The 27633-nt window shown below is 43.8% G+C and overlaps 2 protein-coding genes across 3 annotated transcripts in view; one reads left to right on the top strand and one right to left on the bottom strand.

Annotated features, from left to right (window-relative positions):
* Positions 1–27633, top strand: part of LOC128516134 (histone H3-like) — a 575451-nt gene that overhangs the window by 238442 nt on the left and 309376 nt on the right. The gene's annotated exons all lie outside the window — the stretch shown is intronic.
* cica (capicua transcriptional repressor a) lies at positions 120–26699 on the bottom strand. 2 transcript variants are annotated; one of them, XM_053490412.1, is made up of 21 exons: positions 26526–26699; positions 21396–25089; positions 19766–19888; positions 17375–17522; positions 17167–17266; positions 16866–17048; positions 16663–16795; positions 16391–16566; positions 16166–16289; positions 12389–12486; positions 11259–12144; positions 10888–11021; positions 10649–10809; positions 8776–8963; positions 8104–8499; positions 7247–7485; positions 6996–7120; positions 6132–6280; positions 5852–5983; positions 5553–5675; positions 120–3587 (listed from the first exon to the last, which is right to left on the bottom strand). In XM_053490412.1, the coding sequence occupies exons 2-21, from the start codon at positions 24934–24936 to the stop codon at positions 3301–3303; spliced, it is 7446 nt and encodes a 2481-aa protein (XP_053346387.1). In that variant the 5' UTR covers positions 24937–25089; positions 26526–26699; the 3' UTR covers positions 120–3300. The 2 variants fall into 2 exon arrangements, with proteins under 2 accessions (XP_053346387.1, XP_053346388.1); XM_053490413.1 differs by having other exon boundaries at positions 8158–8499.

Raw genomic sequence — 27633 nt, 5'->3', positions numbered from 1 at the left:
TTTGCCCAAATGTACCCCTGCAAGGACACATGCCTTACGTCCATCGCTTAGTCATTATTCAAAAGTATTTCAGTGAAGACAATTCAAAGTTTCACCCAATAAAAGACAAGACAACAAACTCTGTGTTAAGTCTTTAATATTTTCCATATTCTTTTGTTTAGAAATATTGCACATGATCAACATGCCTGCTCAAGAGCTCGCGCTCATCATTCTCATCCAAAAATTCCTTCTTCAGAGTCAGATAATGACAATTAATTGGATACACAATCAAACAGTGAACACACGTACATGTCCAGGTGTGCATGTGTGTGTATGTGTGTGTGCAAGCATTTCTCTGATGCTGGGGAATGAACGAGTTAAGTGCCAAAATGCATCTTTCGTATACTTGGGCATCCTCTCACCTCGACATTAATAATAAGCTCGCAGGCATAACAGTCGTCCAGTACGGATTGCATTTAGGGGCAAGTCTGATCTGCCAAGGTGCATATTACAGAGCATTCTTATAGTACACTCACGCGCGCACACACACACGCACACACACACACACACACACACACTATAAATACCTGGGAACACTTTATTAGGGACACCTGATCAGTCATGCAAGCGTACACTCAGCCCATCTCGTAGATACAGAGCAAGACCTTCAGGTGAACCTCCCGACCCGTGTGTGTGGATGAGTTTATGCATCATGCCGCTGCCACGTGATTGGCTGCTTGACCCACAATTGCATGAAAGAGCAAATGTAGGTGTTCCTAATAAAGTGTTTTAACTATTAAACTATTTTAATTAAGTGTATATAAGTGAAGACTGGGAAGTATCAAAGTGTCGGTACACCCACTGGGCCTCAGTTATCCTTAATGTTTTGTGACATCCATGAAAGACAAAGCTTAAAGATGGGTAGAGGCCGTTTCGCAATGTCGGGAGCAAAAAGATTAACGTTTAGCTGGCATGATAATGACGGCTCTTATGTATTTGTCTCTATTTCCCTGATTAAATTTCCCAACTTCAGTACACCGATCAGCTGTGCCATTACAACACAAAACATTAGGCCCAGTATTGTGTAGGTTCCCCTTGTGCCACCTCCCGTTATGGCTCCGCAGGTCCTCTGGGGGGACGGTGTCTCTCAGCAGGACGTTGGCAGTGGATCGTTTGGGTGCTGCGGGTTGTGGGGTGGGGCCTCCTGGGATCGGACTCTTTTGTCCTGGGCATCCTGTGCGTGCTGGATCGGTTTGGGATCTGTGAAGTTTGGAGGCTGGGTCACGGGTCACCCCTGTGTGCGGTGGGCTGTGGTGCACTGGGTCGCGGGTCACCCCTGTGTGCGGTGGGCTGTGGTGCACTGGGTCGCGGGTCACCCCTGTGTGCACTGGGTCGCGGGTCACCCCTGTGTGCACTGGGTCGCGGGTCACCCCTGTGTGCGGTGGGCTGTGGTGCACTGGGTGTTCCGGTGCCTTTCATCTAATATGCAGCAGGTATTAACTTTTTTTTTAGACCAGGCATGGGTGAGCCTCAGCTGCCGATGATCCTGTCCCCAGTTCACCGCGGTATAACTTGTAGTCAGTCTTAATGTTACGGATGATCGATGTATGTCTATAACTGATGCTATTAACTGGGGTTTGCAAAATGTTCATCAGATTTGTGCAGCCGCTGAGTTGCATGAACGATTCCAGGAGCAATTTACTGTATGTTTCTAGTTTGATAAATGAGGCCCAATGTTTGGACAGTTTATTTGGATTACTTTCCTCACACTCAAATATTAATGTTATTATTACTAATATATAGATTTTTAATGTATATATAATCATACTGTAACACCTTTATCCTTATAAACAGTAAGAATCTATGGCACAAAAACTGGTCACTCATCTAAAATCTAAAAGAAACTTCCCGTCCACACAGTCCTATTGCACCAGTGAAAGATGTGGCAGCTAAAGGAAAGGGGGAGATCCTGAGGAATGCCGCCTTAGCGCTGGTCTCAGGTCTGTCCCTTTGCATAATCCTGTTTAAGTAACACCCACGATTACAGGTTCTGGACCAGCCCCTCGGGGGCACTTTCCATACAAGGTAGGTAACAGTTTGAGAAGAAGAAAAAGAAGCAAGAAATAAGATTTTTTTTTTCTAAAAAAGGGTATTTTTTAAGGAAAGCTATATGCTACGGGAGGACGAAAAATAAAAAGCAGAGAAATTTCACAAGAGAAATGCAGTTGTTGGTTAGTTTCTTTTTTTACACATGTCGAAAAACAAACACTTTCCTGATTTAGTGTGGTCGAGGACCACGTATTGTGCAAACGTCTGATAAAAACATTAAAAAAAAGGAAGGGGGGAGAGGGGGAAGCGAAGAGCCTTAAGCCCCTGAGCCGTCATGGTTATATACAGTGAGAGGTTGAGCCGAGAAAAGGCCAGAGACAGAGGCCTGAGAAGAAGAGCTTGGGATAATAAAGCGGAGGGGGGGAGGGGGTGTATAGATACCACCAATACGACACAACAACTACAAATGCATGGACGAAGCATGGACTCGTTGCGTGAAAGAGAGTGTGTGTTGTTGGGTTTTTTCCATTGATCTTGCTAATGATTTTCCACTGGAGAGGACGCACACCGTTCGCTCCGTCGGGTTGTGTGCGCGGTGTGATGTTGGTTTCCTCGTTGTTGTGCGGTTTTGGCAGTCACTATAGCGTTTGCTTTCTGCTCAGATGCAAGTAAGAAAGTCTTCAGTTTGTTGCTTTTGGAAGTTTCGCTTCTGAGCCTGTTTTCTCCACAAAATGGAGGCGTCCCATGGCGTGGAGACACCTCTTCCTCTCTAGCCACACGCTTCCGTCTCCGCCTCTCACAAATCAAAGTGCAAGCGCGCTCGTTTACCACAAATTTCCTCTAAACAGTTTATTCTTTATGCCAGGCAAAGTAAGTTTGTGCAGAAACGCTGTCTCAGGTGCCGCAGGAAGGGGCTCCGAATCGAAAGCAAGTGACGGAACGACTCCTCTGTCGTGCTGCCGGGCGCTTCGCTGAAAAGGTGCTTGTGCCTGTTATGAAAGTTAACTTTGTGTACTTGCATAATATATATATATATATATATATATATATATATATATATATATACATATATATGTTTGTGTTGGTCAGTCTGTGTAAATGGTCACCCTGACACAGGTAGCGTCCACTGACGGGAAAGGTAATGACGTGAAAACAAGCGGAACAAAATTCACACACTTGGTTATAAATTCAATAAAAACCATGCAAGTGCTGTATAATGTCAGTGGACTCGCTTCACTCTGCCTACTGCGCCACGTGCTCACGTCTTGGTTTTCATCTAAGGTCCTGCGATTCATCCATGCCCGACTTGATCTTCTCCCACTCGCAGCCCTTATCGTCCAAGTCGGCCGTACCGTCGTCAGCGGTTAAAGGATTGGACGGTCCCGGTGCGCATGCAGACTCGAAGCTGCCGAAAGCTCCTCCCATCCCCAGGATCTCCGAACCACCGGGCGTGGCGGTCTGCATGATCTTCTGCCTCACCTCACGAATCTTCAGCTGCAAACACACTTTAGAGGGGAAAGTATCAGAGTAGCGGGCCTGGAAAGCAACTGTGGCCTGGGCTAAGATGAAGATAAGAAAAGAAAGAAGAGGGGGAGAATATGCAGAGGATGAGTATAAAAGAATATGCATTATAATATGTTTCTTGTTTTCAGACTTCTGTTGGCACTAATTACTGAGAAAAATGACCTGTCACAGAAAATACACTGCATTACTACTGCACATAAACTTTCTCATCTAATCTAAATGGAATCTGGCTAATTCTTCTCAAGCTTGATTTATGCCTTTGCATGCCCTCTACACTGCTGTCCTAACTGCAGGGTTGTGAGCATTTATACATGTGCGCTGGTGTGTCTGCGTCCCTCTGCAGTTACATCGCTGAACCACTAGTTGGTGGTGGGGTTTCTGTGAGACTGTGCCGAGTCTCCACAAACGATGGCAAGTGAGCAGATTTTGTTGTGGTTGGCGCTACGGAACTTTTGCTGAAATTACAGAAGTGAGAGACGATGTCGGAGGAGACTACGCGCAGGAGACGAAGCATCGGACCAGTGGACCGATCATAATCACTGTGTCTCCATAACATGAAGTTGGTGGGAGCACATCACATACAGCGCAGACTTGACTCAGAGCATAATTCTGGCTCAACCTTGGGCTCAGCCTATAATCCAGAGAGTAGGTTTGTGCCCCGTTAGAGGCATCAGCATTTTTGTATCTTATATAAACCAAATTCTATCCAAGACCCAGAAGGCAGAATTGGATAATAAGAAGAATTCCCATGGGATCCACTGGCAAAAAAGTGTGTGAACTCATAGTTTTCAGCATTAATTTGTCATAAAATGTAATCTGATCGTCATCTAAGTCAAGAGTATTGACTAATAAAATGTGGCCAAAATAAAAACGCAAAATAATATCTGTTTCTTCATGTCTTTATTGAGAACAACCATAAAAACCTTATAGGTCTTGTGTAAAAAGTATGTGAATCCTTGAGTTAATGACCTCAAAAAAGCTAACTGGAGCCAGGTCTTAGCATACAGTACCAGGAGTCTTGTTAGGAAAAGGAGTTTGGAGGTGAGGACTAGAGCTACTCTAACTGGGTAAAAACCACTTAAACTTTTTGAGTTTGCTCCAGACAAAAAGAAAACACTGATGTTAGCCATGACTTTTGTTGATTTACATAAAGCTGGAAAGAGGTACAAAGTGATTTCAGAGAATTCAGTCTACAGTTAGGCAAGTGGAGAACCTTTGGCAATGTGGCTACTCTACCAAAAACTGGGCGCCCAGTCAAAATGACCCCAAGAGCAGAATGAAGACTCATCAATGAGGTAAAGAAACAACCTGGCAAAGATTTAAAGGCATCATCAGAACTGGCTAACATCTGTGTCTGTTGGTCTACAGTATGACCAAGTAGAGTGTCCATGGCAGGACACCACAAGGGCGCTGTAATAGCCGCCAGTTATTAATTTCCGGGGTTCTCACTTTTTCCACTACTGGAACGCTGAATGAGTTCAATAAAGACATGAACCAAGTAGAAGAAACCTACATGAAAGATCATACATTTTCTGTATTATTATTTTAGGCACATTACATTTGACAATATCTTGACTTAGATGAAGATCAGATCACATTTTATGCAGAAATCCAAGAAATCAGAGTCATCTGTCTCTCTTTTGTCTTTTCTTTACTTCTCCTAACGTTTTTTCTGTGTATGTGCAGGACTCTATACCGGTTGACATATTTTGCAATTGGGTGACTTAATGAATCCCACTCAAGGCCGACATCCATTTTATTTCTGAAATGTTTTGTATGGAGGTCTGACATGCACCACACCCAGCGTTTCAACCTGGCATCTGCCCACGAGTGCTATAGTGAAGCGAACCTCAAACAGCAGGCACTACAGGTCTCACACATCCTGGTTAAACCCTTACTTACTTCATTACAGTAATCGCATTAGTTCGTGATTCTATTGCTTTCTACACTAAAATGAAGTTACTGACAGCATCAGGCAGGAATCAGCTGGGATGCGATACCTGATGGGAAGAAGGAGCCTTGCTCCTGAAACAGCTGCATGACGAGGGCCCGGCGCTGATCCAGCGTGCGGCGTAGAGAGTACGGTACGCGGTCCAGCTCGCCTAAAATGTCAGCAGTCTCTCCTGAGGAGATGGAAGGATTAGTAAAGATCTCCAGATGCAAACTAACTGAGCTTTATGTAGATCTGCTAAAAGATCCACACATGGCTCATTCCCATGCAAGGTTATGAGCAGGAAATACAGTTGGAATGAAAAGTGAAATGTGTTTTTGTCAAAAGGGGCGTGTGTTATGAGCGCACCAGTTCGATCGAAGGTGAATATCTCTCCCTCACACTTGGCAGCACTCTTGGGTGTGTTGGGTTCTGAGCTACAGCTAGATAAGCGCCGGCTCTTCCTCCGTGGGGAGCTGGGGTCATCAACAGAGTCCATGTCTGAGAGAGAAAGAAAGAAATAGTGAGAGTAATGAGAGTGTAGAAATTTCAGCCGGGACACGTGGGACATCTTTTATCACTAAGACATCTTTTTTAATTTAATGGCACAAAAATATTTAAAAAAACATACACAAACATACAGACGCACCTGTGGAATTCCTCTTCTTGCGGTAGCTGCCGAGTATCGCCCGGGGAGACGTGGCCAGATTTTGCAGGCTAGGGGAGGGCAACGCATCGTCTGGCTTAAACTCTGGCAGCTCAGCCAGTCGCTCCTCGAAATACGTGTCTGACATCACTCTTTAGACAGAAAGGATTCAGAATGTTTCTGCTTCAAAGCCACAATCGCATTGTAATTATGTACACCTGCATTTTACCTGCATGTTTGACAGCATTTATTTCAATAAGTAAATCCTGTACATAAAAGCCTTTGATTATATAGTGAGGAGCTTACGGTAGCTTTCCCTAAACAGCCTTGTTAGAAGATATATCCCTTAGAAGACTCAAAAAGTCAAAGTATTGCCAAGTAGTCAAGATAAATAGGCTTTTTATTATTACACCATATACAGTTCAGTACACAGTGAAAAACCAGTCCTGCATCAAGCAAAGACAACAACTAGGGAGGTATGGCTGAAATGACTGGAACTGGGTTAAGAACTGTCCGAGCCGTTATAAAGGAGAGAGCTGAACCCCCAAATTCACAGATGAAATGTGGTGAGAACCACGCCCTGAATGAGTGTGGTGGGGGGACAAATCAGAGCTATCAGGACCCCAGGAGAAGACTTTATGGAGCGGTTTGACTCTGAACAGATTAAATGCTATGTAAGATTGTTGGAACAATGCCAAAGTGAATGCATATTAAAGACAAATTAAAATATTAATATCTATTCCAAACACCATTTACACCATATGTTAAATAACTCTTTCGAGATGAAGATGCTCTTTTGACTTGTTGAGTGATAACCAGTGGTGGTAAATAACGGAACAGGGATGATTCTTTTGCTCTGCCACTCACTTGTCCACTGAGCCGGTGGTGCTTTTGAGTGGCGGGGGCCGGGTTTTGTTCTTCCTGGGTGTTGGAGTGTCGGTTTGTGTTGGTGGAGGAGGCAGGTCCAAACCACACACATCTTTTTGTCCAGCCTGAGGGATACAGGTAGACACCAAAGTGTTATATATGGTATGAGACAAATCCTAACCAATATTGACTTGGTTTTAACAAACATCTTGTTTTAAACTGGAGTTTGGTTACTGGGATGTGCTGCTTGCCTCTCTGCCGTGCTCCTCCGTGTTATTAATTAATGGGCTTTTGGGGGTTTCGTCTGCTCCTCTCTCTAGTGCTGCTTTCTCGATCCATGTAGATGCCATTCCTCCATCGTCTCTCTCACAGTCCAACTCTGTCCTGCTCGCCTCCTTCCCTTCCTCTTCTGGCCTTGACAGATGATGCTCAGCTTGAGCTTTGATCTTCGGAGGGCTCAGGGGCGGTTTGGGAGATCCTGCTCTACTTCCTATAAAGATGGAAATATAACCAGGGAACCAACGTGATTATAATTATACCATGAACGATCAAATTACACCATGAATCATTATTTACAGATGTTAGAAATATGGATAAAGTCATTTTATTCAATCAGTAACTGTAAGAATTTACTACTTATTGGTAAACTCTCATTGATGCAGAAACCACAGGTTTAGCCAACAAAAGTTGTTTCAGTTGATTAAGGCTAAGGTACTGACTGATACGATTTTTATGTAGGTTCATGTAGGTTTGGCTAATACTAACGATGTGAGAAGGTAATAAAGGGGAGGGGCTCCCAGGGGTTCAGTAAACAGTAATAATTCATGTAATAATACACTTAATACACTTGTACAGCTTAATATGTTGAGTCCCCTAAGGCTGCTTCGGTACTTCTACTTTGTGAGGTGAGGCTTTGACAAGCAGACGGTATCAATCCAGCTGTGGCGCTGCAGCTGTTCCTGGTTCTTCCCCTTACAGTCACATGGTGAGTCATGAAGCGAACAGTGACTCAGCCTTAAGTCTGTCATATACTGTAGAATTACCCACATATCTTTTATCAGATGGTGTCAGAGGTACACCAGTGTGTGTGAATGTACCTAATGTTTACCTGAATGCAGGTGTGGGTTTGGACTAGCAAGCTGTCCTAGTTCTTCCACCTGACCTGATGTGTTTGACAGCACTGTTTCTCTGGGAGGATCCGCCTCTGGCCTCTTAAGACTTTCCATCTTCGAAGTGCCTTGTGACGATGAGTCTATGAAAGTCTGCGAGGACAAGTGCGTGCTCGACGCTGTAGACGTCTTCGCATGAGGCGATGGGGGGGATGTCAGAACCGACAGGGGACTAGTCTCATTTTGGGAAGTGGTTGTCATGGAAACCACTCCTGTCGCCAGGGTGACACTTGGGCCGGGGTAAAGAGCGGTCACTAGCTGTCGACTGGACTCCGATGCCGAGGACTGGGGCAAGCAGCTGGGGGATGGACCCTGAGCCAGGAGAGGAGGCTGGCCTGGGAGACACATGGAGGGTGAGAAGATTCACATTCCTACTTCTGTCGATTTTTTCATTTTTTTTCCCATAAGTGTGTTGCAAATGATTGAACAGTAATACACTTTATCCTTATACAGCTCAAAATATGAAATTCATTAAACTGAACAGAACAAAACTGTGATGATATTTTGTATTTGATATTATTTTTTACATGCCATAGAGTAAATATAACTACTTTTAGTTTAGGTTTAACATTGACACACGTCTACGTCATTAGACTGTCTGTTTCACTCACCTGCCACTATAGGAGGCATCAGTGCGGAACCAGCGGGTGCGATGGCAGTGAAGCCCAGTGTGGCCATGCCAGGGGGCAAAAATGCTTGTGTGTGAGGGGGTGCTGCTCGTGGAGGTGTCGAGACTGCTGATGTGGACCCCAAGGGCAAAGGTGTAGCGACACCAGTGGTGGATTGAACATATGTAATCCTAAAAGAAGCAAATTTTAATATAATATAAAAAAAAATACAAAAGGATCTAAATATAACTCTTGGAGAAACTGTGACGTATCAGTACTCTGGCGGCTAAGGCCTCGCGGTCAGTGCGTCACCACAAGCCCACACTACCCAGCCACTGCATGCAGTGCAGGTCCCAAGCCCAGATAAAACAGGAGGGCTGCGACAGGAAGGGCATCTGGCACAGAACTTGTTGTCGCCGCTGTGGCGACCACTTGCCAGGAGCATCCAAAAGGGCTAACAACAACATACTGTCAGAGGGGCGGAGCCTCCCTTCCCCCTGCACAGCAACCTCACAGACAAGGGTTTCTTGGTTTAGTTCCTGGATCATTTGAGAGAAGATCTTTAAACAGGACAGTGTGCTGGACGGCAATTTTTCCAAAGTGGTCAAAAAGCATTTTATTTTTTGGCAAAAAATCAGCCAGGATGGAAACTAAATGGATTCCAATGACAAAACCTGTCTTTTATCAGGTCTCAGGCATCGCTACACAGCACCCAAACAGTTTGATGAATCCTGGCCATGCACCTTGGAAAGAGATTCAGTAGTAGTTGGTTTGCTGAACCAGTGTGAGTCCATTTTAAGAACCCCATTATCGTCTATGAAGTTCAGGACGATTTTTTTGGACTTCGGGACTATTTTTGAGGGGACTCGTTGTTTTCAATTGATATCATTTGTACCCAAGTAGTTTAGTTTTTCAAACATGTTGGTATACCATGTCTGCTTTTCTAATCAGACCAAAAATGTGCGACTTAGGAGTCAGAATTTGTTCGGCACGAATACTAAACATTCAATAATAACTTGACCAGGGGTCATTTTGCGTCGAGGTTGAGATTGTTCTATTGCACTTAGGAGACTGCAATAAACATTTTGAGGGTGATATTGCCACCTAGCCATGAATTAAAAAAAACTTAAAAAATTAAGCCCAAACCACCAGCTTAAATTCTTAAAAAAGTAAAGATATAAATCATACAGAAAAAAGCACAAAACTCACGTTTTTTACCAAAGTTTTTGATCTTCCATAAACATCAGCGAAAAAATAATAATAATCATAATACAACAGCATATTTGATTTATTATTTCACTGCAATCACCATCATAACTATTTGTAGTATGATCTGAAATACCAGTGCTATGAAGTGCTGAGAGATAATGGAGGAACTCCAACTTGCCCAAAAGATCATGACAGATATAATATCTGGTACTTCAGCAATTCAGGGTCAGGGGTCAGGGGGTTCCACAAACTGGGGGGCAGACAGAGGTGGCAGATTTCCTCTCCCGCCCTGAGGAATAAACTACAGACCCTGCCGAAGTGTGTCTGATCATCAACTTCACTTTTCTTTCCAAAAGCAAAGTGAATTCTGCACACTGATGGCCGCCTGGTTCACGACCTCTGACCTTTTCTCTGGGACTCTTGCCATAAGAGCACCACTCTAGTCATCAAATAATGGTTCTGTCTGTATAAAATCATTTTACTCTTAACGCCCAAACTAATTTTGCTACCTCGTCTTTATGCAGATTTACTATGTTTTTTTTTTTGTGTGTTTTTTAATGTCGCTTGGGTGAAATTTGTCAAATTACAACAAAAATAGCAACAAGAGTAATATTTCTACATTACACACTTACAAACCATTAGGACTTAACCGAGATGGTGGATTTACCTGGTAGCAGATGGAGTCAATAGCACTGTCTGAGGAGACGTGACACCTGAGGCCATGACAGTTGCTGTTGCCATGGAGACCGGGAACGAGGCAGCAGGGTTCACGGTTCGTGCAGGCTGGACATTTGTTTGGACCACCGGCATCGGGGCAATCTGGATGAGCTGGGGGAAAAATTGCTTCATTTATGCTTGTTATCCCAATAATAAGAATTTGTGTGCTCGCTGTGTTGCCTGACCCACCTTACTTCCAGGTTGCATGCCATTTTGAACAGGAAGAGGCTGGGCCACAAGGGAAATGGGCTGTGGAGGTGTTGATCCAGGCCTTACTGTTGTCATGGGAACCAGCATTTTGTTTTGTAAGACTGGAGAGCGTGCTTCAGCAGAAAGAAGGGAAAGAGAGACAAAGAGAGAGAAAAGAAAGTGGAGGAAAATTTAGAAAATAGTTTTTTAGCCTGTTCAGATAAGAGGTATTCTAGCCTTTTTTTTCCCTCGGAGTCAATATGGCTTGCAGTTTATGCTAATGAAATAAAAGTAAAGCTAATCTAAATCTAAAAAACAATGTAATAAATGTACTGATGTTAGGGAATGCTAAATCGATCCCTCCTTCTCACCTCTTCCTCCTGGGCTGACCCCTCCCACTGCTGGCACTGAGGCGTATCTGATCCCTGGCCCAGCCCCTGCATGCAATCCGTTTGACAATGATAAGTGCGCCGGCAGGGCGGTGGGCAGGGCAAGAACGCCGGGTGACTGGTGCGTCTGCTGCGGAGAGGGGCTGTTTAGGGTAGCTGTGGCTGGTAAAGTTGGAAGGATGTACTGCACCTGGGTGACTTGTTTGCCGTTGCTAGGGGGCGTGAGCGAGGCTGCTGGAAGGAACTGAGGCTGAAGTAGAGGGAGGGGCACAGCGCTGTTGGTAGGAATTCCGTTACTAGTGGTGGGGCTGGGCAGGGGTTGGGGTGGGGTTATGAGTTGAACAGTAGGTGGGTTTGGGAATGCTCCTCCAAGCACTAAACCTGCAACTAGACCTCCTTGCCCAACAGGTTTGGGAGAGGAGGCAGAAAAGTACCCACCCCCTGGAATAGCCCCACTTCCTCCTGGTCCTCCCCCACCAATCAGAAACTTGGGCTTCCCATCAGGGCCTGAAGTCCCAAGAGGCGTGCAGCCTTCAGCAGGCTTGCTGGCTATTGCAATGGGGGTACTGGTTACAGGTCGCACCACGTTTGTCATCACCGTGTGTGCCGCTTGGACTGTCCCTAGCGCCCGTAATCCTTTTGCGTCAGATGACAGAGCGCCGTTTAGGCTAAAACAATTAGAGACCTGGCCTGCTCCTCCATCTCCCAGACCTCCGCCTTCTCCCTTTCCTTCTTTTATTCCTTCACACAGCTCTCCAGGCTCTGTCTCCTGCTTTATCTTACTGTCTGCACCCTGTCCCTTGCCTTCTGTATCTTTTTTTGCAGATTTGCCTCCAGGAGATGCGTGCAAAAGAGGACGAACAACTTGCTGGAAAAAGGGAAGTGAAAGAGAACAAAATAACAAAAATGAGAGGATATTAAGACATATTTCTGTTTACGCTCTATCAGTATTCATGTGACTTCCTATGGAGTTTGGGAAAATGATGCAAGCTGCTTATCATGAACTGCAATAGAAAAGCCTCTGTGTAGAAGAATTTGCTTATACGCCTGTGTTCTCTAAATGTTTAAAAGCTACATACAAAACTAAAAGTGAATGTTGTGTAAAAATGTACTTTGCCATCAGTTTCATCTGCGGGATCATTCTCATCATCGCTGTCTGTCACTCTCTCTTTGCAATTTAGGTCAATTGATCCCTCTTGAAATGAATCACCTGTAGGTTAGACAGAAACAAATACAGGAGACTAAACATCACAAGATTCTTAACAACGGAGAAGACCAACATGCATGCTTAAAAGAAGAAAAGACCGCTGGGCTACTTATTTAATCATCATGTGGTTAAAAGTGTGTCTAGTGCGAGTAGGGGAAACAATCGACCTGTTTATAAGCACTGTAATGTTTAGATTACTGCTCATCTAAATACTCTTAAAGAGCAATTCCTGATGGTAAAGCTGTGTCCAGCACGAACTCTGCGATGATCTGCTAAAGACTTTACAAGTAAAGCTGAACAAAAGCCATCTATGGTGATCAAAAACACCACAAAATAAAGGGCAGGGTAGATCAGTGGGTATAGAAATAAGCAAAAGCACTGCAACTAGGGTACAGTGTTTGTGGGTGTGTATATGTGTGTGCACATGAACTTGCAATCTCAGCCAAGCTAATTTCGTTTAGTTTAATGAGTTTCAAGCTGAGTTAAACGCCATACATACTGCATCACATACTCACACACCACAAACATATACATCCGAACACGCACACACACATTCTCTCACTCTCACTGGTCACAGGAAAAAGTGAAAGCACAAACAAACACATTCAAGTTCCTGCAAATATTTCCAATCATGGTTGACTGAAGTCATTGTTTCTAGCAGAAAATGTTGGTTTTCAGAATTACTTTTGAGGGATTTGGTCAACCTGGCAACCCTGAGTTATAGATAGATAGAGAGAGAGATAGATAGATAGAGAGATAGATAGATAGATAGATAGATAGATAGATAGATAGATAGATAGATAGATTGATTGATTGATTGATTGATTGATTCTTTATTGGTCTCGAAGGATATTTTAAACATCCGGTAGCAAACAATAATATCACAACAGGCCATTGCATCATGGAGAGCATTCCGCCGAAAACACACACAGGACAATCTCGGGACAACTGGAAGCAACTGGAAGCCCTGTCTACTTCCCCCAGTCTCAGGTGGTCTGTTTTATGAAATTCAACAGAAAATACAGCAAGAGATAGCAAGCAGTGAACGGATAAAGAAGTCAGAATCGGGCACAACACCAGCAAGCAGTTACCAACTACATAACTGGCTAATGATATGACACTCTCAAATGATATACGGGCTATTGGGTCTGGATGATTGCATCACTGTCATTATTTTAAAACAATAAATCAACAAGCAGGGAAAAATCAATTTCAATACCACCATATATAGATCATCCATAAAACACCACCGCCAGGTGAACTGAATAACATGGATCATGGGAACCCAAGGCTCACCATGCCTGCGGGGACCAAAGGCAGAACAGATCACGAAAAAAAGTTAACGTTGGCCATGATGGAAAGGCACCAGAACACCAAGTGCACCATAGTCTGTATGGAGTGATTCAGGGAAAGAGCCCAAGGGAAGAAAGTGTTCCCTGATGGCAGTGACCTCTTTCAGCAGGAAGGTAAAGCAATGTGAAACACTGCACAGTGTTCAGGAATGATTTGAGGAGTTAGAGATGTTAATTTGGCCTCCAAATTCTGCAGGTCTCAAGTTAATTGAAGGCCTGTGGGATGTGCTGACAAAAAACAAATCTCATTCACAACTTACAAGACTTAAATCTGCTACTGATGGCTTAGTGCCAGGGACCATACACATCTTTAAAGGTCTCGTGGAGGCCAGACCTCAACGCCTCAGAGCCGTTTTGGTGGCTCAAGGGGATTTACACTATATACTGGCCAGGTGATAGATATAGGTATAAAGAAATTACACTAGGCATAAAGTGTAAGCATACAGCATCATAGGGGTGCAACAATACATATATGCAACCAGTGTTGGGGGATGTTACTTTTTGAAGTAACTAATTACACTGTAAAATTATTGTCATTAAAAAGTAATCAGTTACATTACAGCATGATTCCTCATGCATGTTGTTTTAGTCAAGACCTTTATAATTATTCTACCATCATCACTCAGTGAAGTTCGGCCCATAATCTGTTAACTACTAATACCCCCATCTCACCTACTAATACCCCTATCTCACCTACACAGTGGCCGTAAGTACGGTTCATCATGATTCACTGCAAGTTTTGGCGCGATGATTAGGTTTCCACCTTTTCACAGGTCGGTCCTCACATAGTCAAACCGGATAGGTGAGGTAGGGGTATAACAGTGGGGGGAGGGGCATTCGTTTAACGGGGGCGGGGCTTGTAGGATGACTTTTACACACAAACACACACACACACACACACACACACACACACACACATAAGCTAATAGATTGGGAATGACTGCTGTCTGGCTCCTGGACTACATAAACTGTCTGAATAACGGATTACATTTTTGAAAAAGTAACTAAATAACTGGGTACTTAAATGGTTGACATAACGAGTAGGATTACTCGATACATCAAAAAAGTAATCTGAGTACTCTAATGCGTTACTTTGTAATGTGTTACACCCAACACTGTATATAACACATATAGTGTTACTGAGTCGTTGTTGCAGCCCTAGTTCAGGCTATTTGTTGGTACATCACATAATTCCCAAAAGTTCAGGGATAGCCTTCCAATTAGCAGTTGGGACTCTGCTTACGTCTAAGCAGAAAACGTATTTATTTGGTCAAGCCTTTTGAAAATAAGCATTTTCTAAGGTTTACGATTACCGAGTATCATGTATCACGCATGCGCTTCTTGTTTTGATGCCGAGCGTCACGTGATCACGACTGAGCCAAAGTTTTTTTTCTCTCTTGCGCTGTGGAATTGTGGGTAATCGTCTCTCCTGCTGGGTCTTAGTGCGCTCTTACTAGTATAATCAACATCTGTGCACGTGTGTACTGTTTACTATAACACTGTGACCACGTGTGTGTGTGAAACATATTTTATTTTGTGTCTGTATGTGTGTGTGTACTGTACGCGTGCAAAGCAAAAGTCTTATTAGAGAGGTTAAAGATCCATGTTCTCTCTCTGTTTTAGTCTGCTCTTTGTGTCAGTGTGCGCGTGCGTCATTGGACACCGTGCCACACACACACACACACACACAAACACACACACTCTCTCTCTCTGCTCTACATAGAAACACTGCTCTGTCGCAATTCTTTTTAAAGGTAAAGTGCAGGTTAATTTGTTTTATTTTAACTTTACAGCAGTGATTTTGTTAGTGTGTCAATCAATCAAGTGTCATAAGAGAGATTTCTTGTTTATTTTTCTGATAAAACAGTGTTTCCGTTGTGTGCGCGTGTGTGTGAAAAGAGTGGAGGAAGAGTAACTGTATAAGATGAGAAAGGGGAGGGGGGAGATTATTTTAAATTCACACACACACATACACACACACACACACACACACATATTTTATATTTTGTGTTATTATTTTATGAGTTTATGTTTTTCGGCTGTGAAACGAATAATTTGAGTTTCTATTATTTCTTATGGGAAAATTCTATTTGGTTTATGAGTGTTTTGAAATATGAGCCCATTTCCGGAACAAATTCTGCTCATAATCCAAGGTTCCACTGTAAAAGCAATTTAATGATAAGTTTATTTAACTAATTGGAGAAATTATTAATCTAATTTGATGAATCCACCAACAAATGATCATTTAATTGCTTAAACCATTAAATTGCACAGGTCTTGAATGTTATTGCGTCACACACCAGACCAGTAGGTATTCAAGCATTACATACCTATGACATCATCATCTCCTTCTTCCTCACAGATGACCATTGGCTCTTCATCACTAGTTACGTCCTCGCTAGTATCACGATGGGAGGCAGAAGGAGGGCCAGGCTGAAATAAACTTACTCCATTCTGGCAAACAGAGAGAAAGAGTAAGAAAAAGAAATAAGATTGGCACTACTACAGGCAGCATGCTAAGGTTAGATTGATATCATGACTGTTTCTGTCCATACCTTTGCCAGATCCTTTTCTCCCTCTCTTCTCTCCGGGCTAGGCACTGCACTCTGGGACAAAGATCGAGGTCGTGTCAGCTGACTTTCCACTGGCCCTCCCCAGTGCTCAGACTCTGGTGACACCCAGCTAGGCCCTGCTCCCTTGTGCTCACCCCTCTGAGAAACTGCCTGGCTCTCTGGAAATTGTAGAATATAAAATTGGGTACAATTGCTCCAGTCACATCATTTCAACTCAGCGGTGCGTACAAGCCAAAACCTTTCCATCTACAGACCTGTGCTTTCAGCGGCACTTCGTTCTCGGTTTTCTTTAGCCCCTGGAGTGCCCCTGCCCTCTGACAAAGACTTCCTCCTGTCTTTATTGCACCACTTCCAGTCAGGGTGAGCCCTAAAATGAGCCTCCTTCACCTGAAACAAAAGCTTGATAAATATACAGAACAAATACCTGAAAGACAAACAAATTATAAAAGGCACAAACCTGGAAGGCGAGGTCGTGGTACTTCTGCTTCTCCTTAGCACCTAGAGCGTACCACCACTCACCCAGGATCTTACTGACTGTGCGGTTGTCCTGGTTTGGGTGCCTCTGGTGCACCAAAGCGCGGTGGCGCTTGCTGAAGATCATGAATGCGTTCATTGGCCGGCGTATGTGGTCCTTCTCTCTCTGTGGGAATGGATCGAAAGAAAAAACAGAATATGAATATTGCCATCTTATACTGAGCTCTGACACATTTTCAGTCCGGTACATCATGAAAAAAATCTGAACATATAGTGTTAACCACCTTCTTGTCGTTGTCTTTGGGCAAAGCGCTGAGCGATTGGGTCCGTCTCTTTCCTGGACCCGTTAATGGGGAAGAATCTTGGGCTCCACCAGAGTAAAAGCTTAACCAATTAAAAAAAAGGGTACTTTCAGAACTTCACTTAAACTGATAAAATTCACAATGTTATAGACAAGCCTGAAATGTGAATATGTAACACACGAATATTTACAGATCATCAGCATCGCTCTCCGTCTCGCTATCTCCTCCTCCTCCGCTCTCTGCTGGGGGATCACCTATGGAGGGCGGTGGGCAGGAGGGCGATGCTCTCTCAGCACCTGACTGGTCATCAGTCATGAGAGCTACTCCACATTGGGGCTCTATAAGGTGGCACAAAACACCGACTGAAACCTTTGTCATATCGTTACTTTAAAAAGTTTTCAATAGATGTAGTAAGAAGTTATCTTTCAGATCAAATGCTGAAATATTACACCATTAGAAAATTCATGGAAAACTTGAAATCCACGGGTTGATAAAAAGCAATCTGAAATCTGAAGCTGAATTTCACACAGAAGGATGTACTGTTCAACAAATGAAAATAAAGTGAAAAAAGAAGCCAAAAGCAGTCAAACACAGCTCTACTCAATCTCACCGCAGCATACTGATCATTATCACAGTGGAAACGGATGTGTTCATCAAACCAGTGTAATGCTCTGTCCTGTTTTGTAACATCATCTAGCACTACACTAATAAACCAGAATTGGACTTAATCCGAATTGTAATTCTTCACATTCTTATGGTTCAAGCCGCTGGACGATGCCTCCTCAGCAGAAATCATCCTTATATTGTAAATAAATGCAGAACCCAGGTCAGGATTGTAAAATGATCATTCTTCAGCTAGTCTTAAGATGGTACTGGTTAAAGTGGTGAATGAGCTACTACAGGAATTGTTGCTGATCAGGGTTGTGCCTGATTGCTTGGTTGCTTGATTTCTCTCATACCATAGATCAATCTAATCAAACCCTCAACCCTGTAGGTGCAAGGTAACAGTGCTAATCACTAAGCCACGGTGCCGCCTAAATGAATACAGCTCTGCCATAAGATCAGATAGCTCTGATTAGGTACCGTGCTGATCCCCTTATTCTCAGTAGCAAGCGGTGCAAATGGCTGCCATATCCTACAGATGTGTAATACTGTGTGAATTGATATTTAATTTACTTGTAATATCGTTGTGCACATGTCAAAATAAAAGTCAGTCAGATGTCTTGAATAAATAATGGCCTAAATTAATTATAAGCAGCAAACACATTTTGTTCTAGGTACATTTGCTTGGTTTATATTATACATAAGTCAACTGTTATTTTATGTCTGTAAGTTACTATAACACAAAAAAGTCTCCTGTCAGTAACTGTCATGTTATATTTAAAGTGCTGCTGAAATTTATATACAGTTATTGAATAAAGGGTGTGGCCCTTCTATATCAGCATGGAAATTACCAAGCAAAAGGCTTGTGTGAGAAATAAATCATCCAAAGGTTTTAGCGCATGTGCACAAAACCTCCATCAACCTCTTGCTGAGAACTTTTTTAGGGGAAACACCATGTACTGTCCCTATGTTTACTCCTGACAAGACAGAAATACCTCTGCTAGGACCACAGGCCGCTAAAAGAACAACCCATCACTACTAATAACCTTTCTCTCGCTGTTTTGTCCACATTTTACACTTTCAACTCTGGGTGAATTTTTGCGTCGCATGAACCTTCATTACATGTTCTAAGTGGCTGGAACTCATGTACATGTGTGAATGCGACAATAGCATTTACAGAAATGATTGAGAAATGAAGGCCACTCGCTTTTTGCTGTCAATTTAATAATCATGACTGGACGACATTTTGTTGAAAGAGAGAGAACAAGAGTGAGAGTGAGAGAGAGAGTGAGAGAGAGAGAGAGAGAGGGAGTGAGGGAGTGAGAGAGCAAGCAGCATGATTAAAAAGCTAATCATGCTGACTGGACTTCCATGCTTCCCGTTGTCATGGTAACATTACATTGCATATATCATGCATATAAATGAAGGTTGTCTACAGACATTCGAACAACCTTCCATTTAGAATCAGAATGAATTCACTGGCAGAAACCTTGGAAAAGCCACTGAAATGCTCGTCTGTGTGTAATGCCGGTTAGCGCGCTGGAGGCCTGTGGTGTTCCCTTTCCACTGATTTACACTGAAGGTGTGCAGATAATGAGGAAAATGCTGTAACACACGAGCCGTCTAGAGGCTTGTTGCATTACTGCAATTTTGATCTGTTAAATGACGGAAAACAATCACACCATACATCTTGGCTAGGACTATCTTGCTTCCACGCTTTTATTTCTAGCATTGCTGCCGCCTACTGTGCTGCAGAGTGTGTGAGGGGAGAAGAGAGGGGTTCTGTGTTTGACGGCTTTTGCCTACATGATAGCAGGATGTTATTCTCGAAATGAATCTATACAGAAAAAAAGGTAATTAACACTAAAATATAACTTTACAGTTTCGAAATTCAGTTGAAGATCTTAGATCGCAAACCCTGAAATTCAATTTGTTAAAGTTCTAAGTTCAGATAGTATGATGGAAAAAAACTACTTACCTTTGCTCTGTGTTTGTCCATCTGTAGGATTGTTGGATGAATTCGATTGGCTGGTCTCCAGGAAAGGAACCAATGAATGCCAGGGGAACACTTGCACTGAGCGAGGCTCCACATTAGTCCAGACTAATTAAAGACAGAAAATCAGAAATTATAGTGTTTCATATGGATATGTTAGACATGTCAGAATCAGAATGAAATGAATTTGCAGAGTTTCATAAGCTATATAAGCAGCTCAGGAGACTGAAGTCGATTCTTTGCTGTTTACCCATTTATGTGTGGATTTTGGTGAATGTTTTGATAAACCACTGGTCTCTTAAAGACTGGTTTAAGCTGGACAAATATCCCTAAATGCACAATTAAGTGATGCAAGCGCCATTGATAAATAAATTATTAAACTTCAAACACTAACTGTAATAGGAAAACTGTTGTAGATGCCTTTTCACATGGTTTAGGTTTGTACTGCATTGTACGAACACGTCCATTTCATTTCTGATGATGTCCATGAGTGACACTCCTAACTACTGCATGATGTGTACGGCAGGCATCTTGTGCACTTAATTAAAAACAATAGAAATTAGCCTCAACAAGAATCCCAGGACCGTTGAAGAAAGGTTCATTTGTGGTTAGATGAAAGAAAAGGTATTTCACTTTTTTTCCAGAACGTTTCCTGGCATCGAAATGACCCCTAAATGTAGCTTTAGAGAATCTGTAAGTCCAGTATGCCAGCACCTTCTACAAATCTCCAACCATGATCCTCTCTAGCCCTTCCTCTTAGTGTGCTAAAAGGAAAAATACACTTGTGTCTTTTCCCAGACAGGTTTATGACATCTCTGAGTATTTTAGATTTATTAGTTATCAGACATGTGGCAATGTTTGAACTATTTCTGTATCATTTGATTTGTGTATTGTCTAATCTTGCCCAGGGTGACATCACCAATATACATTTCAAATGTTAGCTATGTTGAATATACACTGATATGTTTATGACATATTTACAAACTCAAAACATTCCATTTACCTTGCCAAAAAGTGAGGATTGTGGAACGTGGGCTAGGAACCAAGGATCCTTAGTAAATAAGCTCAGAACACCAGCACAAATCAGTTCAGTTTTCTTTGTGGACACCCTTTTGGTATATTGCTGGGTGACAAGTCATACTAGAATTCTCCAGTGTTAAATTGTGGAGCTATAAACGATATGTCAATTTAGGCAGTTCTAGAAACATAATATAATCCAAATAAATGTCACTAGCAAATAGATTTGTCAAATTGTCAAATAGATGTTTTCCTCTGATATGTGTATGTTTAAATGTAATGCATGCCATGATGTTCTAATACACCTAGATGCGGCAATTGTAGTTTCCAAACTACCTGCTGCCATACACACATAACCAAAACTAGTAGAGCTATTTTCATCAGAAAAATTACATTTTCAGATTTTCTTTTCAGAATCAGGAATAGACAGGTATGTGCAAACACTGATGAGACCAACAAAATTATATGCAGAACAAAGCTTTTCCAAGGTTTGCTACATTTAAAATGCTATCAGAAGAGGACAGGGCTTACAACTACACAGCAACCCCCCCACTCCACACCACCCCCAATGAATTCACATAATATTCTACAGTCATACCTGTGCCAGGTCGTCCCATTATGATGTCTTTGCGAGGGGCAGGATGGGGAGACTCTGCTGGTAGAATGAGAGGCAGTAGGGCAGTGGGACTCGGATGGCAGGCCACAGGTTGTGGTAAAAGCCCTGGTACATCTAAATGTTCACCTGGCTTTCTGTCTTGCTCTCCCCCTCCAGAGCCTGAACTGGTGGAACCAGTGGCTATATTGGAGGAAGAAACACAGCTGGGGCTGTGGGTTGAATAGGTTTGATGACCGGCTGCCACAGTAGTAAGTGATGGAGCGGAGGTTACCAGCACCAAGGTGGGGGCAGAGTTCCGGAGCAGTACTGTACCATTTGTGGCAGCTCTGTTAATAGGAATAGGAGCCTGGAGACCCACAGCAAGATGAGGTGGTTGACTTTGCTCTCTGGAGTGGGATCCTGTTCTTCTGCCTAAAGGACCGTCACTGAATTTTGCCAATGGCACATCAGGATTGCGGACGATTACAGGTGAATCCCGTAGGGGAACAATACGGCGTGAGCTGGGGTCCTGGGGTAGGGGTGAGGGGGGTGTTGGAGAGACCAACATAGGTGGAGGAGTGGACGCGGCAGAAGATGAGGGACGACTGGTTGTGCTCCTTGGTCGAGGAAAAGAAAGAGAAGAAGGTGTGTTCGACTGGCTTTGAGGTGATACAGTTCTAAAGGCTGCAGGATTAAGAACCAGTGGCAAGTCACTTAGTTGGGGATCAGACTTAGTATAATCAGGTGCAATGGGAAGTGGAGGTGGTGGTGCATCCAACTTACGCTTGCTGGGACTCACAGGCACAGTAAAGGTCAGATTGGTCTGAAATGTGGGCATGATTCCAGATAAGTGCCGATCCCGCTCTGCACTAGGGGTACCCAGCTTGGTACCACTAAGATGGCGTGGACGGCGAGGTGTGAGAGATGTCGGTGCAGTGATGGGGCTAAAATTGGCTGGGCGAAACCCAAAAAGTGGAGATGGTGAAGGAGATGGGGCAGGGGAGAATGGTGATTGATTAGACACAGGAGAGAACGAGGGAGTGCCTGAGCGTGAGCTGCCCAAAGAAACTAACATGTTTGCTGCCTCGCACTCATCAAAATCAAAGCGTGACAAATCACGTGGCAGCTCTTGCGGTAGAAGGGAAGGCAAAATTAGACGAGGACGTGAGTCTCCTCCACGACTGCTGGCTTCGCTACTGTCATGGGATGTCTCATCCCAATCAATCTCACTGCTGGTACGACCTCCTAAGCGGAGATCAGGTGTAAGGGTGCCTGTACTGCTGGCACCACTTCGGTCTCTGCACAAACCCCCTCCTGCCTCCATTTCTTTAGTACGCATAGACAAATGACGGGAGCAGTAGCCACGACGCTGGGACTCTTTAGAACAGCCCTCACGAGAACACAGTCGCCGCCACTGCTTTCCATTAAATTTTTTTCTGATTCCTGTGGGAGTACATACCACATCCCCCTTCTTATACTTTTGCTGTGCAGCTGTCAGAGGTGTACGGGAACGTGATGAAGAAGACGAGCTAGAACCTCCACCTGATGTACCATGGGAGCTAGATGTGGATGTTTTCTCCAGGGAGCTGCGAGAAGAGGAAGGAGGCAGTGGAGGCAGCTGTGGGGTAGAAGAGATGACTGTGGCCCCCGCGGTTGCATCCATTCCCAAAAGTACAGAGGAGGGGCCAAGGGATAAGTGGGGTGCTAATGGTGTGCCTATGCCTCTCACCACTGACAGATGAGGGCTGAGGTAGTCAGGCTTGGAAAGAATGGGTCGATGTTGGGAGGGCACCACTGAAGGTTTGGTGCCCATGGCTAAAGTGAGGCTACCCTCCCTGAGTGGAGCCATGCTAAAATGGCTAACTTCCATGTCTTCTTCTGGGGCTGGTGCTTGTAAAGAAATCCTTTCTCTTTCCCGTTCTTTTTCAGATTGCCTTTGCAACTCCCTCTCTTTCTCCAGCTCTTTTTGTCGGCTGCAGTCCCAAGCTCTATCTGGCGCTATGCTGAGAACAGAAGTGATGGCAGTGCTAATTGAGGATGAGGAAAGTGGTAATGAAGGAGTTTCAGGGTGTAACAGTCCTGTGACTAAGACTGGCCCTGTGACACCATGCACCATGCTAAAACGACACAGTTCTGATTCAACTTCCATCTCTCCTTTATTCTCCCACATCCTCTCTCTTTCTGCCCCACTGCGACCATTCTTTACTTGGTCAGTGGTTTGAGGCAGCTCCAGGTCCCAAGGTGGAACCAGAAGGCGGAGACTCTGCCGTGAGACCCACACTGCTTGAGCAGTTTTGGCCCTCCAGTCCTCCTCTGGTCCAATTTTATCATTTTCATCTGCTGGATCCTTTTCAAGCTGGACACGATAAGGGAAGGAAACAGCAGGGTGAGGGTCCACCTGGGTAATCAGGCCTTCTCTGTACCACTGTTGTGCCCCCTCGCTGCTTTCACTGCCACCACCAAAGGGCACACAGACACGTGTTCCTATGGGTACAGACGCATGCCCTGGAGGGGGTGCATCCAATATCACATCTACCATATCAGAAGACACTCGGAATGGGTATTTGTATATCGTTTCCTCTCCGTGAAACTGCACCTCCACAATTCCATGCTCTCCACTGACTTCTCGTACAACACCAGCAAGAAAAACTCCTGATGACTCTCGTCCTCTATCGGGTGGCCACCTGTCCCCTCTTCTTGTGCTCACTCTGGCAAGGACCCTCTGGTTCTTTAAACCCTTAGCGAGCGTTTGTGACAGCCCAACTGGTAGGTTTTCCTGTGGAGGCTCAGGACTAACATGAGCTTGAGACCCGCCAGCTTGAACATTGGACTGTGATTCAGGTTGCTGTGTCGTCACGTCAAGGTCAGCCGAGTGCTCACTGGCCGTGTCCGTGGAGGAGCAGCGTTGAGGACTAGATGTGTTTGTCTTTTCTCTCTCGCTATTCTCATCTCCCACTCTGTTTGATTGTGTTGTCATGCTGTTCTGTATGACCCCTGAGGTGCTGACCACAGGTACCTGGTTGCTCTGACTGACTAGATCTGTGGATTCTGCTCCAGGGGTGCTGCCCTGACTAGCACTGGAGGAATTCTGAGGTGTGCTGCTGTTACTCTGTGGGGGCGTACTGGAATTTCCATCATTGCCATGGTTTCCAGCATAGTGCTCAGAGGTATATTTTTTCTTTGGCACGCGGGCCTTAAAGGTGGCTGTCTTGCGGCTGGAGGACGGATTAGGGCTGTTGCTGTCACTCTGAGTTCCGCCTGACTTGAAGTTCCGAGAATGCTCCTTAGCCTTCTCATAATCAACTGATACATCCAGTATTTTTCCCTCTGTGTCTGGGGTCCTGATGGGTTTAATAAGCTCATCCTGTGATGAGTCTGAATTTGACGATATCAGTCTCTTAGGAGAGGAGGGTGACAGCCTGGGTTTTTCTTCCGTGTCTCTGTTCTCCTCTTCTGGGCTCGCACCAGTCAGCCCCCTTTTTTTAGTCCCTTTGCCTCGTGTGGATGGAGGTGACCGTCTGCCTTGTTTTTTTATAGGCTTCATTTTTACTCAAGCTTGTGCAAGATTGTTTAATCCTTAAGTTTCCTTATATATATCCCAGGCTATCAATATCTGGCACTCTGTTTCCCTCTTTCATTCCGCCCCTTTCGCTTTTTCTTATTCTTGCTGCTGCATTGTGTTTTTGGAAATTCAGGCCTGCAGTGGGACACAGAATACAAATAAATAAATTGATATTTGATTAAAACTGGCAATAATTGTTGGTCATAGTTATTGTCATTCATTTAAATAAATGTTTTATTGTGTTCATTTTATAATGTGTAATTATAATGTAATTTAGTAGCTTACTACATGCCAAAACAAAGCTGAGCTCAACACCAAGAAAAGTGCTTGCCTGGACAAGTCACACACTGGTTTTTGTTTCTTGGCTGGAACAGAGGAGGCGGGGGAATTCCTTGTCTACTGGTATTTCTCTCTCTCTCTCTCTCTCTCTCTATTTCTCTGTTCCTATATCTCATTCTCTTGTTGTTGACCCAAGTGACCTTAACGCATTTCTTAAACTCACAATTCTAAAATTAATTAATATTTAACTCCTATAGAATTGTGCTGCTCAGTTTGGTGCTAGAAACTATCATAAATAATGTAAAGGTTTACAGTGAAAGGCGAAAGATATGCTGTGTTACAAATCATGTACGACAATGTAATAATGTCCGTGGGTCGCATTACTCCAAAACCACAATGTTCACAATGTTACTTTGCACTTTAATACCAGTTTGCAAAAAGGTAGGTGTCACTATCAGTAAAAAAAATTTATAATAAAATAATAATCTTAAAACAAAGTTATCCAGGAAGAGGATCAATCAGCAGGTCGTATTAAAATCTACACACACAAAAACCTCATCAGCTTTCCTGAGATAAAACAGTTTTTAATTCCGTGTTCTGGTGTGTACTGTCGAGCGCTGGTTGTGGCTGTGGTGCGCGTACAACCTCCTATCTATCTCACTTACACACACACACTCACACACACACACACAGAGTAGTGTAGTGGAGTGACGCAGGCCTGTCCACAACACAAGGCCGCAGTGCATTTTTACGCCTCGAAATACTGACAAAGGCGACATAAAACACCGCCGTGTGACGTCATGCGGTCCGATTCAGGCCATCTAAACGCACAGGAATCATGTGAACGTGTTAAAATAAAGGTTGCAGGTTAATAGTGCGAAGCTTAAAGCACTCTGCGCAGTATTCTAGCAACAGATACGTTTCCTCTCAGACAAGCGCCAGACATCAAACAGACAGAAGGGCGGGTTGATACATTGTAACACGGGGCTAGAGAAGTTATTATTCCTAGTAATCATTATTAATGGCTACATTGTAGCTCCACTGCGCAAGTTTCCCTCGAGCCGAATCGCTACACAGTAACAAGCTCGAATAGAATCCGAGAGAGAGAGAGAGAGAGAGAGAGAAAAAAAGTTTTAGTGTGAGTGTGCAGCTCTGTGTGAGCTCGAGGCTTCACTGCCATCATTTCCGAAAAGCACAACTGTACCAGAAAACACCCAAACTCTACACACACAGCGAGAGAGAAGAGGCTCCGCAGTGCTGCAGGAGGAAGATCGCAAAAGCCTTAAACTCACCCTTTGATCTGTAACAGTCTCGATCAAATAAATACACATCAAACCCACAGACCGGATCCTCGCGCGAGTTCAAACGCATAATACCAGTAATAAAAATAAACCGCTTTTTCTTCCGCACTCCAAACGGAGGAGGAGGAGGAGGAGGAGAGTCGCTGCAGCCGCGTATCGCTCGGGCTCCACTACAGACGCAAAATGGTGAATGAAGTCCAAAGCCTTGACAACTCCCTGCCACAGCCAATCAGCGCCCGCGCTCGCTTACAGTAGCCAATAGGAACACGAGGAGCTTTAGAGGAGGCGGAGGTACCTATCAGAGAGCACTGTACGGACAGAGGGTCCGGTCCAATCGGGTGGCGGGGAAACACCGAACAGCTGGGCAAACCTGAACCTCACTGTCCAATGGGCGTGCAGGGAATGTCGAGTACAACGAAGAGGGAGGGAGCAGGCTGGGAATACAGCACGACTTCATTTACCCGAACTAATGTACACCTGGGCACAGGGGACTGGGGCAACGGCATGCACAAGGGGGGGTTACCCGGATGATAATGATCAAAGATAATGATGTTTAATCGTCTATTATATATTTTTAAAAAATCATATATTGGTAAAATAAAAATATTTGAAAAACGTTGCTCTAATTATCAATTAATTATTTAAATTAAGCCCATTAGGAACAAATTAAAAAGTTCCTTTTTAAATAAATAAAATAATAAGTATGCTCTGCTATATTGAATTAAATCATAAGGATTGTATTTAGTTTCCTGCTTCAAATCAAACACGAGCAGCTCAATCAGCCAATAACGGAGCAGTTTTCGCTTTTTTTCTTTACTCTTAAGCCCGCCTCCGCTTTCTAAACGGTGGAAAAAGAGCTAACGTCATCACCTCGGCCTGTGATTGGTCAGTGATAATAAACCGCCTGACCAATGAGCGAGTATCGCCTCGAGCTCATTATGCTTGTTGCCATTACTGAGAGCAAAGAAGAAGAAGAAGAATTTACGTGTCACATGGACATTACACAGATTATAGAATTTATATAAAAAAGTTATACACAGTATGATATGAAGTGAAGTGCATATACCACTGCTGTTGACCTCAATATTACAAAAAATAA

The sequence above is a fragment of the Clarias gariepinus genome, chromosome 28, assembly GCF_024256425.1.
Source record: "Clarias gariepinus isolate MV-2021 ecotype Netherlands chromosome 28, CGAR_prim_01v2, whole genome shotgun sequence".
In the NCBI taxonomy this organism is placed as follows: domain Eukaryota; kingdom Metazoa; phylum Chordata; class Actinopteri; order Siluriformes; family Clariidae; genus Clarias; species Clarias gariepinus.
Note: the sequence above shows the minus strand (reverse complement) of the source record. Positions and strands in the feature narration are given on the sequence as shown.

Excerpts from the sequence above, each read along its gene's own strand:
- cica (XM_053490412.1), bottom strand. The coding sequence starts at position 24,936 with ATGAAGCCTATAAAAAAACAAGGCAGACGGTCACCTCCATCCACACGA. Across the intron at positions 16,290-16,390 it reads GAGAAAAGGATCTGGCAAAG|AATGGAGTAAGTTTATTTCA; the intron begins GTATGGACAGAA and ends TCTGTTTGCCAG. Across the intron at positions 11,022-11,258 it reads GGTCAGCCCAGGAGGAAGAG|CACGCTCTCCAGTCTTACAA; the intron begins GTGAGAAGGAGG and ends TTTCTGCTGAAG.